The sequence below is a fragment of the Mesoplodon mirus genome (assembly GCF_964341445.2).
Source record: "Mesoplodon mirus genome assembly, chromosome: 4".
Lineage (NCBI taxonomy): Eukaryota > Metazoa > Chordata > Mammalia > Artiodactyla > Ziphiidae > Mesoplodon > Mesoplodon mirus.
The window spans coordinates 138382802-138395535 of record NC_138979.1 but is presented as its reverse complement, the minus strand read 5'-3'; the positions used below and the strand labels follow the sequence as shown (position 1 = coordinate 138395535).

Below are 12734 nucleotides of genomic sequence, written 5' to 3'. Positions count from 1 at the left end.
ATTGTCCTAATCCAGGATCACTCATCTAGCAAGTAGTGGGGCCAGGATCCAAGCTCAGGTCTGTCAGGTTCCTTAATCTGTGATGCTTCCATTACAAGATGCAGAGTGAATAATAGTTGGCCATAACCTGGATAATCAGTCATATGGTCTTTTTGTTTCCAGAGGACTTAACATGTTTTAACCCAGATAAAAGTCACACCTGAGAGCTTGAATGAAATCTTTAATTCCTCCTCAAATTCAAGAGACAGGCCACATATTGTGAAACCAGTTTGTGTCTGGATTAGGAGTCAGATCTTCATTTTGATCCCAGCTTTTGTCATTAACCAGCTCTGTGAGACCTTATCAAGACTTTTAGCACTTAGCCAATTTTAAAATACTCAAATGCCAGAATTCTTTATGTAAAGAGTTGCTTAGAATCATCCACCATATGAGATTTACAGTAAATTTACTGGAAAATATAGATTCTATATAGTTCTGTTCAATAATTCTAAATCTAATCCAAGAGGTTTTTAAATTTCTCTTCTTTATTCATGATTGACTTTTGCTGTAATTTGGAATATATTCAATATTTTATGTCTTGAAATATACTTGTATGTGATTGGGTGAAAATAATATCCTTAACACTTACATTACTTATATTTAGTAATTGTTAAATGAAATTCTCAAACTGACATGCCTTACTTAACCTTCCTTGTTTTTTAGGATATTGAAAAAATTTTCAGTAACATTTTAGATATACATGAATTGACCGTGAAACTTTTAGGTTTAATTGAAGACACAGTTGAAATGACTGATGAAAGTAGCCCTCATCCCTTAGCTGGAAGCTGTTTTGAAGATTTGGCAGAGGCAAGTTTACAAAACTGTTTTCTCATTAAAGCCCTAAGTGCTGTATTAAGATATTTAGTAAGATATTATTTGTGAAAATTAGAAGACACTGCTGGCTGCTATAAAAAATACTTACGATTTAACCAATAGCAAACTAAAATTACATTGTCTGACACTTTATAGTGTAATTATGATAATATAGCAAAAGTTGATAGACTAGTAATGTTTAAGATTTTTTTTTAATGGCAGGTGCATTTAAGGTGAAAGAAAAGAAATTTTATTGACCATAGCTGTTTAGCTTTTGTGGATTTTAGTCTTAATTTCCAAAAATGAAAAAGGAAGTTTATATTTTTTTCCAAAGTGCAAATCATATTTTTGTTCTTCAAATGATTATAAAAGTAACATAGCTCATTGTAAAAATATTCAGAAAAATACAGATGAATATAATAAGACAAAAATAACTTCGTTTTGCAATATCTAGAGATTAGTTATCTTTATAAGATTTATTTATCCTTATGAACATTTGTCTACATATTCATACAAACCTATGTATATTTACAAAAATAGGATCTTACTATTTTATAACCTTCTTTTTTTCACTCAATATCTTGAACATTTTTCATGCCAATAAATATACTTCAACACAGCTTTTAAAGTCTGAAAGTACCATGTTCTATGGAGACACTATATTTTAACTATTATTATTAAGCATGTAGGTTTTTTCAGTTCTTCTTGTTATTGTAAACAATACTGTAACAAACATATTTGTATAATGCCTTCATAGCCTAGTAATTATTTTAGGATGTAGTCCTAGAAATGGAATTGTGGTACTAAAGACTAGGTACATTTTTAGAACTTTGAAACATTTTGCCAAATTTACTTCCAGATAAGTTCAAGTATATGCAGGCCCTCTTTTTACCCATATCTTCACTATCCCATTAATTTTTGTTATTATCCCATTAATTTTTGCTAGTCTAGTAGGAAAAAACAATATTTCATTGTTCTTTGCTTTTGCTTTTTTTTTTTTTTAAACTAATGATGTTATACATCTTTTCATACTCATTGGCCATTTTTATTTATTCTGGAAAACAGGTATTAAAAGTGCTTTCTTCAGATATCATGTAAATTTCCTAGTTTTATAATCTCTTCCTAATTTTTCTGAAAATGTAAGTCACTTTAATTACATCCATTTTGTAGACAATGGAACTGATAGCGTAGAAGTACTCTAACCGAGATATTCAGGCTTGCTCTTATTAGAAAGTTTTTTAATATTGTGATATCTTAGCATATTAATTTGTAGTCTGGTTGCTTATTGTACTCTTAGAGATATCATGGTTCAAAAACATGTATTCAAAAATGTATTTTCTAATTTTTATTTTATTTTTGTGGTAAACATATAACAAAATTTGCCATTTTAACCATTTTAAGTGTACCATTTTAAGTGTACAGTTTAACAGCATTAATTAAATTCATAGTATTATACAACCATTACCACTATCTATTTCCAAAACTGTTTAATCACCCCAAACAGAAATTCTACTCATTGAGTAATAACTCCCTATTCTTCCCTCCCACATAACCCCTGGTAACCTCTAATCTATTTCTGTCTCTGTGAATTTGCTGATTCTAGATATTTGATAAAGGTAGAATCATTACAATATTCTGTTGTGTCTGCTTATTTCACTTAGCATAATGTTTTCAAGGTTCATCCATGTCATAGCATGTATCAGAACTCTTTCTGTGACTAAATAATGTTCCGTTGTATGTATGTACCACATTTTGTATATCCATTTATTTGTTGATGGACTCTTGTGCTTTTTCCACCTTTTTGGCTATTGTAAATAATGCTACAGTAAACATTGGCATATGAGTATCTGTTTGAGTCACTGTTTTCAGTTCCTTTGAGTATATACCTAGAAGTAGAATTGCTGGGTCATATGGTAATTCTTTGTTTGGCTTTTTGAGGAACTGCCAAACTGTTTTCTACAGGGGCTACACCATTTTGCAGTTCCCACTGGCAGTGGACAGGGTTCCAATTTCTCTGCATCCTTGCCAACACTTGTTATTTTCTGAAAAACATACTGCATTTTTAACATACAAAAAATGAAACAAATCTTAGTTCTAGCTAAACATTGGGGATGTTGATTATTATAAAATAATAGGAATTTATTTCAATATAAACGGACAAAATATGGGCAGTTTCTGTTTTGTTAGTTTCCTGTATGTTAGTCTTTGCTTTCTTTTTCTAATTTTGAAAAAGTGGAGAGTGGATAAAACAGTGGGAATATCACTTTTTGCGTCCTTTGAAAATAATCCTCAGTGTAAACTCCTTTCAACCTAGGTAAACCTAACTGAAATTTCAAATCCTGGCCTTATTTTACTAATAAGTACACCTTTTGTTTATCTGGGGTAAATGTGCATATGCATTTTAATAGTTTGATACTTGTGACCACAAGTCAGTGACCTAACTTAAGACCGGTAGGTAGCTTCTTGTCATCCATTGCCCAAGGTCATTACTTATATTTATTAAACATTTCCAAGTTACAGCCATAGTTATTATTTGTTCCTGAAATTAAAACAATTCTGAAACCTAATGGAGGACTTAAATAAAAATTTGCCATTAAGTAATCTGTGCCATATTAGTAGAAAAGATGTTCTTTTAAACCTAACACATTTTCCTTTTTAAAAAAAAATAGGAACAAGCATTTGATCCTTATGAAACATTATCACAGGATATTCTTTCACCAAAATTTAATGAACATTTCAGTAAGTTGATGGCCAGACCTGCAGTGGCTCTACACTTTCAGGTAAACTTAAATTGAATGTTATTTTTAATAAAGCAACTAAAGAAATATTTCACCAGTCCTTCAAAATCTGTTAATTGTAAGCCTATTCTAGGTTGTTTTCTGTTTTCTGTCTTGAGTTCTTTCAGTTTGTCCTTAATGTGGAAATCTTTTATAGAATACCATCACAAATACTGATTGACTAGAAAAATCTGGCACATTCTGGATCTGAGATGTAGAGATGAATATGGAGAGCTATTTCAGGATCTTATTCCCTACAGGAGATAAAACCAAAATCATGCAGAGTGGAGAATATCCTCACATATATTCATACAGATTTCTCTATCAGGCCTGTCATTTAAAGGAGATAGATATATTAATGGAGAGTATGCAAGTTAATTGGTTCAGTCATGCAGTTAGATAAAATGAGAGTAAGTGGAGAGAGACAAAATTATATTTTTACGCTCTCAACACTTAATGAAGGTAACATTGGCATTGATGATCCTTGACTACTACTTCCTGCATTTAGACTGGCTCTTCTCCCTTAGCATATGAATATGGTCAAATCTTTATTGTCCTAAAACAGGCGAATAAATAAACAAATCTTTGTCACTCTACCTCGTCCCCTTTTTGTTTTTTCCATTTGTAGCCAGTTGTCTTCATATTACTTTTTATCATTCTCCATCAAACTGCTACCATCTGTGTTCTAATCAGGATGTAACTCTAAAAACTGCCCTTGATAGTGAACTTAACCACCAAATGCTGTGGATATTTTGATTTCATATTTATGTCTGTAGTATTTATTAGTACCCCTGTTGTCCTTTTTGACTCCTATGATACTACTTACATCTAATTTTCATCTTCTCTGGTTTCTTATCAGTCTCCTTAGTAGTAGGTGTTACCCAACTTCTGTTAGCAGCCCCTGCTGTTCTGTTCCTCTGTGCTATCCTTGGGTGACTTTATCCATGCCCTTTGCTTTCACCTATATGCTGGTGACTTCCTATTTGTATTCTCAAGTCATAACTTTCTTTTGAACAGTGGATGTATGTGTGTGTATGTATATACTTTCGTATAACCAGCTGACCTTTGAACTAATTCATTTGAATATCCCACGAGGACTGCACATATAAATGTTCAAAACTGAGCTAACCTGCCTCCCTTCTTTACTGTGAATTCCCATTATTATCATCTTCTACTTCTACTCTACTCAAAAACTTGTCAACTTGGAATAAAAGTTACACTTAATTCTCAAAATTTACTTAATTGAAGGAATAATTCTTTAAGTTGAATCTTATATATTCATATAAACCATGAAGTAGGCATTAAATGGGAAAATCTGCTTATAAAATCTTTGCATACTCATCAAAAGCACTCACAACATTTTTTGTTTTATTCTTACTTTATTAGTAATTCTTACTATGGGATTTGAATGGGATTTGAAATTTGAGTTTAAGACCCAATTATTTAAGCTGTTGTCCCAGATATTCAGTAAAATTCAGAGTTAGATATAAAACCCCTTTTCAGGCCAAACTCACTTGTACTGTATTAACTTAAAACAGATTCTTCATTTGTAAAACGAGAAAGTAATGTTTTTTCAAAAAACTTTAATAAAAGTTTTTTATTAAAAAAACACAACAAAACTTCTTTAGAAGATGTAGGCACACTTTAAGAATATGAGCTTTGGAGTCAGAGCTTCTGGCTTTGAGCCAATTAATAGTTGTCTTACCCTGATAAATCACTTAATCTCTGAGAATCAGTTTGCTCATTTGTAAAATGATGATGATAATGTATACCTCTTACAGTTATGAAAATTAAACAGGAATACACTAAGCACATTTGGCACATGTTAAACAGTCAGACATTAGCTTGTGTTGTTTTTAGAGGACTTCTTACACTATAAACACATTGCATTAATATTTTAGAATGCACTTTAGTAGCCATTTCAGTGCTAATTAACAATACAAATGATTTTTGTAGGCTAATTTTAAAGTTTCATCTTGGTTCCACTTAAAGCACTGTATATAAAATATATAAAATTATATCTAGCATAATCTGTATCAGTATCTTAAATGATAAAAGAAATTAATTTCTGCATATCCTGGTAAAAGTCTGTTGAACAAATTATAGTTTACTTGAGTTAACAATAGGTGAGAGTTATGGGAGGGTTTACCTATGAGTATATATTTTAAAAGCAGCATCTCAAACTCTTTCTTCACTTTGTATATTGCTTCTGTCTGTATTTACCTGATGAGGAGAAATACCACCTTTAAATAAGTCAGCCTTAATGACATTTAAAATCAACATGAGTAACTTTTAAATGCCTTATAAATTTTAGAAAATCATTTATTCTGCAGACTATTAGTTTTCAAAACTGGGATATACCTAACCCTAGCCATACACTAAGATTTTCCAGGCAATATAAGGGTACAGATATCTTTAAGGGAATTAGTTCCTAGTCTAACCTTGTTTGTGTTGTTGCATTCTCTTCCAATTTTTCTTACACATTACTTCTTGTCATATTGAATTTTCCATTATGCATTGATCCGAGGTGTAAAAAACTCCAGGGTACCAGCCAGGGAAAGGAAAAAAAAAAAAGGGATTGCTCCTGAAGGAGAGTTTATTGAGTGCAAAGCAAAAAGGGTTCCAAAAGCAGCGGATGGGGTGATTGTGTTAAAAACTCTCGGTAGCTGAAATGTCATATCTGCCTTTGTCTTGTCATGCCTATCTAAAAATTAAGAAATGAGAAGGTTGTAACAAGGGTGAATATTACCTTTTTTAAAAAGTTCTTCATCATTCATTGGACATTGTGATAAAGGAGAGGTGAGGCTTGTAAAGTTCTCATACCTGCATGTTTTATGTTAGAAACAGTTAGAGGTTCTTCCAGATGCTTGCTGTACGTAAGACTGTGACATTAACATGTATATTTCAAGTTAAGAATGAAGTCAGACTTGTTGCAGAAATTTAGTCTGATCTGGCTATTTATTTTGACAGTGAAGATTGGCTTTATCAATTAAGTTATATAACAGACATTTTTCATAAATTAAATGAGCTAAATCTGAAATTTATTTGATCATTGTTTGGTGAAATATATTTAAATCACATCTACAATGTACCACATCCCCCAAAACACATTCTTTTTAACTACTTAAAACATTTTTAATAAAATTGACATAAAAATGTGTGAGACAATACATAGCTTTTCAGCATTCCTTTAGGGTATGTGGAAGCCAAAACTTTTGAAGAAAAGCTGAGAAGAATAATATTGTTAAAGTTATTTTAGCCATGAAAGATGAAATGTATATATTTAATTATCTGATAACTTAAAGGAGGAAAAAACTTGATTTATAGCGCTTCAATTTCAATATAGAACATTCTTCCTATTATAGTTTTGTTAGTCTGTATCGTGTATTCTTTTTTTGGGGCGGGGGCGGGGCACACCACGCAGCTCGTGGGTTCTTAGTTCCCCCACCAGGGATTGAACCCGGGGCTCCGGCAGTGAAAGTTCCGAGTCCTAACCATTGGACCTCCAGGGAATTCCCTGTAACTTGTATTCTTAAAATCTGCTTCTGTTAGGCACTGCTGTTACATAACCTTGATATCACAGATATACTGTTTTTTGTCTTTTTGCTTTGCAGTCCATTGCTGATGGTTTTAAAGAGGCAGTTCGTTATGTACTTCCACGCCTTATGCTGGTGCCAGTATATCATTGTTGGCACTATTTTGAATTATTAAAGGTAAGATGAAAGCTTCCTGAGGCAAAAAAATACTTGCACTTTTGAGGCTTAAAAGCTTTTTTTAAATCTAATGTTATTTTCCATACTTTTTATTCATAAAAGTAAAGTATCTTAAATGTCTTCCTTCCTTCCACAGACCATAGAGAAACGCCTATATTTTTCATCTTCATATCATTTCCAAGTGGTAGATAGAGGAAAATGTATCTTTATCATCTGATAATATAAATTCTCAAAGTAATAACATTATTAAAAAGTTGACTTTTTAAAAATTATATTTTGGAGACTCACAGCAACAATGGTTTATCTCTTATTTTATATAAGTAATTAATACCTTTTATGTATAGCATTGTTCTAAACTTCCACCTTGTTATAACTTGTCAAGAAAAACACTTTTAAAGTTGCCACCTTTTCCGCATGCAGTATGCAGTGTAATAGCTAGAAACCAAGCAACAAATTAAAAAATAAAATTATGGTAAAACTTGAATTCTTTTTAAAGATCAGTACACATAAAAATATATTGAATTCCTAAAGTTCTAATATGTAGTATAAACTTTTTTTTTTTTTTTTTTGCGGTACGTGGGCCTCTCACTGCTGCGGCCTCTCCCGTTGCGGAGCACAGGCTCCGGACGCGCAGGCTCAGCGGCCATGGCCCACGGGCCCAGCCGCTCCGCGGCATGTGGGATCCTCCCGGACCGGGGCACGAACCCGTGTCCCCTGCATCGGCAGGCAGACTCTCAACCACTGCGCCACCAGGGAAGCCCTAAACTTTGTTATGATATACTATATACATAGAGAAAAGTATAAGAACATAAATGTGTTTTATAATAAATAAATGTAATGCATAAACACACCAGAGGTAAACCACTACCCTCACTTTAATGGTAATTACTTTTTTGCTTTTCTTTACTTTAACCACCTATGTGTATATCACTAGAAATATATGTAGCCTGTTTCTGAACTTTTTAATCAGTTGGATCAAATTATATATATTATTTTGTGTCTTTTATCTTCTTTCAAAGTTATATTTGTATGATTCATTGATGTGGTCGTATGTTGTTCTAGTTTAATTTTCTTCCATTGTTTGAATAAACCATGATTTATTTATCCTTTCCTGGTTGAACAACAGTTTTTTGCTATTACTGATAACACTTGCTACGGACATTCTTTTTATATCTCTTGGTACACATGTGCATGCATTTTGTGTCTCTAGAGTATATACTCAGGGTTGGAATTGCTTGGTCATAGGGTGTGCATATTTTCAGATTTAATAGGTGATGTCAAACAGTTTTCCAATGTGGGTTTTACAGTTTATACTCCTACCAGAATGCAGGTGATGTCTCTCTTTATGCATATTTTCATATTTTAAAATTTCTGTTGGGCTTCCCTGGTGGCGCAGTGGTTGAGAGTCCGCCTGCCGATGCAGGGGACACGGGTTTGTGCCCCGGTGCGGGAGGATCCCACATGCCACGGAGCGGCTTGGTCCGTGAGCCATGGCTGCTGTGCCTGTGCGTCCGGAGCCTGTGCTCCGCAACGGGAGAGGCCACAACAGTGAGAGGCCCGCGTACAGCAAAAAAAAAAAAAAAAAAAAAAAATTTCTGTCATATGGTGTATTTATAATGGTATATGGTGTTTTTAATTTGTATTTTCTTGATTATTAATGTGGTTGGGTATATGTTTATTGGCCTTTTCGATAACCTTTTATAGGGTTATTCAAGTCTTTTGCCATTGTAAATATCTTCTGTGACTTGTCTTTGTATTTCATATTTCTATTTGTTTTTCTTGTTGTGTATTAATTAAAACTTAGTATATTCCATATTTTTTCTAAGAGTTTAATTTCACTGATGAGATCTATGTGTGTAGGCTTTGTACGACTAATACATTAGCAGCCCCAGGTGTATATTTAGATTCCTAAAATTTTTTAGAGAATGTTCATGTCTAATTGGAAGTCCTATCATTAGTCTTAGAGTTGCCTTCTAATATTTGCCAAAATTTAAAAATCCTGGCTTGACTATAATTGAAGCTTATTTTTTTCTCCTATCTGGATGATTGGTTTTTAAAATCTCTGAGATCTGAATCTAAAATCAGACATTGACTATGATGCCCTGACTCATCCTGAGGCCACAGCTACTTTTACTACCAGTTAATTACTGGACTCCAAGTACTCTTAGCCATTGTGACTGGGACTAGCAGTTGGTCAGTTAATTAAAAATAAGGCAAAGAATCATAAAAAATAAATATGCACATTTTATTTCAATAAATACATACACACAAAACCCTTACAAATGAACATTTATATGTATTTATAGGCTAATCTGTTGACTTGGGGTAAAACTTTTTCTTTGAGTATGAATCTTGCTTAAGTACAAAAAGTATCTTCTATGATTTCTATGTTCCATTTCTTTTAGATGGTACATAAACTTGAAGATGCTTATAAAGCAATCTGAGTGTAGATATCTTTTAAGTATTTATAATTTTTCCAAATCTTTTATGATTATCTTCCCTATACCTTTTTCTTTCTTTCTTTATTTTCTTACTAGTCATCCATTTTATGCACATCAGTGTATACATGTCAATTCCAATCGCCCAATTCATCCCACCCTCACCTCACCCGCCACCACTTTCCCCCTTGGTGTCCATACATTTGTTCTCTACGTCTGTGTCTCAATTTCTGCCCTGCAAACCGGTTCATCTGTACCATTTTTCTAGGTTCCACGTATATGTGTTAATATACGATATTTGTTTTTCTCTTTCTGACTTACTTCACTCTGTATGACAGTCTCTGGATGCATCCATGTCACTACAAATGACCCAATTTCGTTCCTTTTCATGGCTTAGTAATATTCCATCTTCTTTATCCATTCGTCTGTCGATGGGCATTTAGGTTGCTTCCATGACCTGGCTATTGTAAATAGCGCTGCAATGAACATTGGGGTGCGTGTGTCTTTTTGAATTATGGTTTTCTCTGGATATATGCCCAGTAGTGGGATTGCTGGGTCATACGGTAATTCTATTCTTAGTTCTTTAAGGAACTGCCATACTGTTCTCCATAGTGGCTGTATCAATTTACATTCCCACCAACAGTGCAAGAGGGTTCCCTTTCCTCCACACCCTCTCCAGTATTTGTTGTTTGTAGATTTTCTGATGATGCCCATTCTAACTGGTGTGAGGTGATACCTCATTGTAGTTTTGATTTGCATTTCTCTAATAGTGATGTTGAGCAGCTTTTCACGTGCTTCTTGGCCATCTGTATGTCTTCTATGGAGAAATGTCTATTTAGGTCTTCTGCACATTTTTGAATTGGGTTGTTTGTTTTTTTAATATTCAGCTGCATGAGCTGTTTATGTATTTTGGAGATTAATCCTTTGTCTGATGATTCATTTGCAAATATTTTCTCCCATTCTGAGGGTTGTCTTTTCATCTTGTTTATGGTTTCCTTTGCCGTGCAAAAGCTTTTAAGTTTCATTAGGTCCCATTTGTTTATTTTTGTTTTTATTTCCATTACTCTAGGAGGTGGATCAAAAAAGATCTTGCTGTGATTTATGTCAAAGAATGTTCTTCCTATGTTTTCCTCTAAGAGTTTTGTAGTGCCCAGTCTTACATTTAGGTCTCTAATCCATTTTGAGTTTATTTTTGTATATGGTGTTAGGGAGTGTTCTAATTTCATTCTTTTACATGTAGCTGTCCAGTTTTCCCAGCACCACTTATTGAAGAAACTGTCTTTTCTCCATTGTATATCCTTGCCTCCTTTGTCATAGATTAGTTGACCTTTTGCTTGTTTGTATTTTTTACATTTTTTTCCCTGTAATTGATTTCTAATCTCATAGCGCTGTGGTCAGAAAAGATGCTTGATATGATTTCAATTTTCTTAAATTTACTGAGGCTTGATTTGTGACCCAAGATGTGATCTATCCTGGAGAATGTTCTCTGTGCACTTGAGAAGAAAGTGTAATCTGCTGTTTTTGGATGGAATGTCCTATAAATATCAATTAAATCTATCTGGTCTATTGTGTCATTTAAAACTTGTGTTTCCTTATTAATTTTCTGTTTGGATGATCTGTCCATTGGTGTAAGTGAGGTGTTAAAGTCCCCCACTATTATTGCATTACTGTCGATTTCCTCTTTTAGAGCTGTTAGCAGTTGCCTTATGTATTGAGGTGCTTCTATGTTGGGTGCATATATATTTATAATTGTTACATCTTCTTCTTGGATTGATCCCTTGATCATTACGTAGTGTCCTTCCTAGTCTCTTGTAACATTCTTTATTTTAAAGTCTATTTAAAAAATTTTTTTTTTGTGGTACGTGGGCCTCTCACTGTTGTGGCCTCTCCTGTTGCGGAGCACAGGCTCCGGAAGTGCGGGCTCAGCGGCCATGGCTCACGGGCCCAGCCGCTCTGTGGCATGTGGGATCTTCCCGGACTGGGGCACAAACCCGTGTCCCCTGCATCGGCAGGCAGACTCTCAACCACTGCACCACCAGGAAAGCCCTAAAGTCTATTTTATCTGATATGAGTATTGCTACTCTAGCTTTCTTTTGATTTCCATTTGCATGGAATATCTTTTTCCATCCCCTCACTTTCAGTCTGTATGTGTGCCTAGGTCTGAAGTGGGTCTCTTGTAGACAGCATATGTACGGGTCTTGTTTATGTATCCATTCAGCCAGTCTGTGTATTTTGGTTAGAGCATTTAATCCATTTACATTTAAGGTAATTATCAATATGTATGTTCCTATTACCATTTTCTTAATTGTTCTGGGTTTGTTATTGTAGGTCTTTTCCTTCTCTTCTGTTTCCTTCCTTGTGAAGTTCCTTTAGCATTTGTTGTAAAACTTGCTTGCTGGTTCTGAATTCCTTAGCTTTTGCTTGTCTGTAAAGCTTTTGATTTCTCCATCGAATCTGAATGAGATCCTTGCTGGGTAGGGTAATCTTGGTTGTAGGTTCTTCCCTTTCATCGCTTTAAGTATATCATGCCACTGCCTTCTGGCTTGTAGAGTTTCTGCTGAGAAATCAGCTGTTAACCTTATGGTAGTTCCCCTGTGTGTTATTTGTCGTTTTTCCCTTGCTGCTTTCAATAACTTTTCTTTGTCTTCAGTTTTTGCCAGTTTGATTACTATGTGTCTTGGCGTGTTTCTCCTTGGGTTTATCCTGTGTGGGACTCTGCACTTCCTGGACTTGGGTGGCTATTTCCTTTCCCATGTTAGGGAAGTTTTTGACTATAATCTCTTCAAACATCTTCTCGGGTCCTTTCTCTTTCTCTCCTCCTTCTGGGACCCCTATAATGCGAATGTTGTTGTGTTTAATGTTGTCCCAGAGGTCCCTTAGGCTGTTTTCATTTCTTTTCATTCTTTTTCTTTATTCAGTTCTGCAGTAGTGAATTCCACCATTTCGTCTTCCAG

The 12734-nt window shown here is 34.2% G+C and overlaps 1 protein-coding gene across 1 annotated transcript in view; it reads left to right on the top strand.

Annotated features, from left to right (window-relative positions):
• Nucleotides 1-12734, top strand: part of SOS2 (SOS Ras/Rho guanine nucleotide exchange factor 2) — a 103848-nt gene that overhangs the window by 44705 nt on the left and 46409 nt on the right. The window contains exons 6-8 of the mRNA XM_082617948.1: nt 703-846; nt 3522-3632; nt 7244-7342. Of these exons, the coding sequence (XP_082474074.1) occupies nt 703-846; nt 3522-3632; nt 7244-7342 (354 nt within the window). The remainder of the gene's footprint in view (nt 1-702; nt 847-3521; nt 3633-7243; nt 7343-12734) is intronic.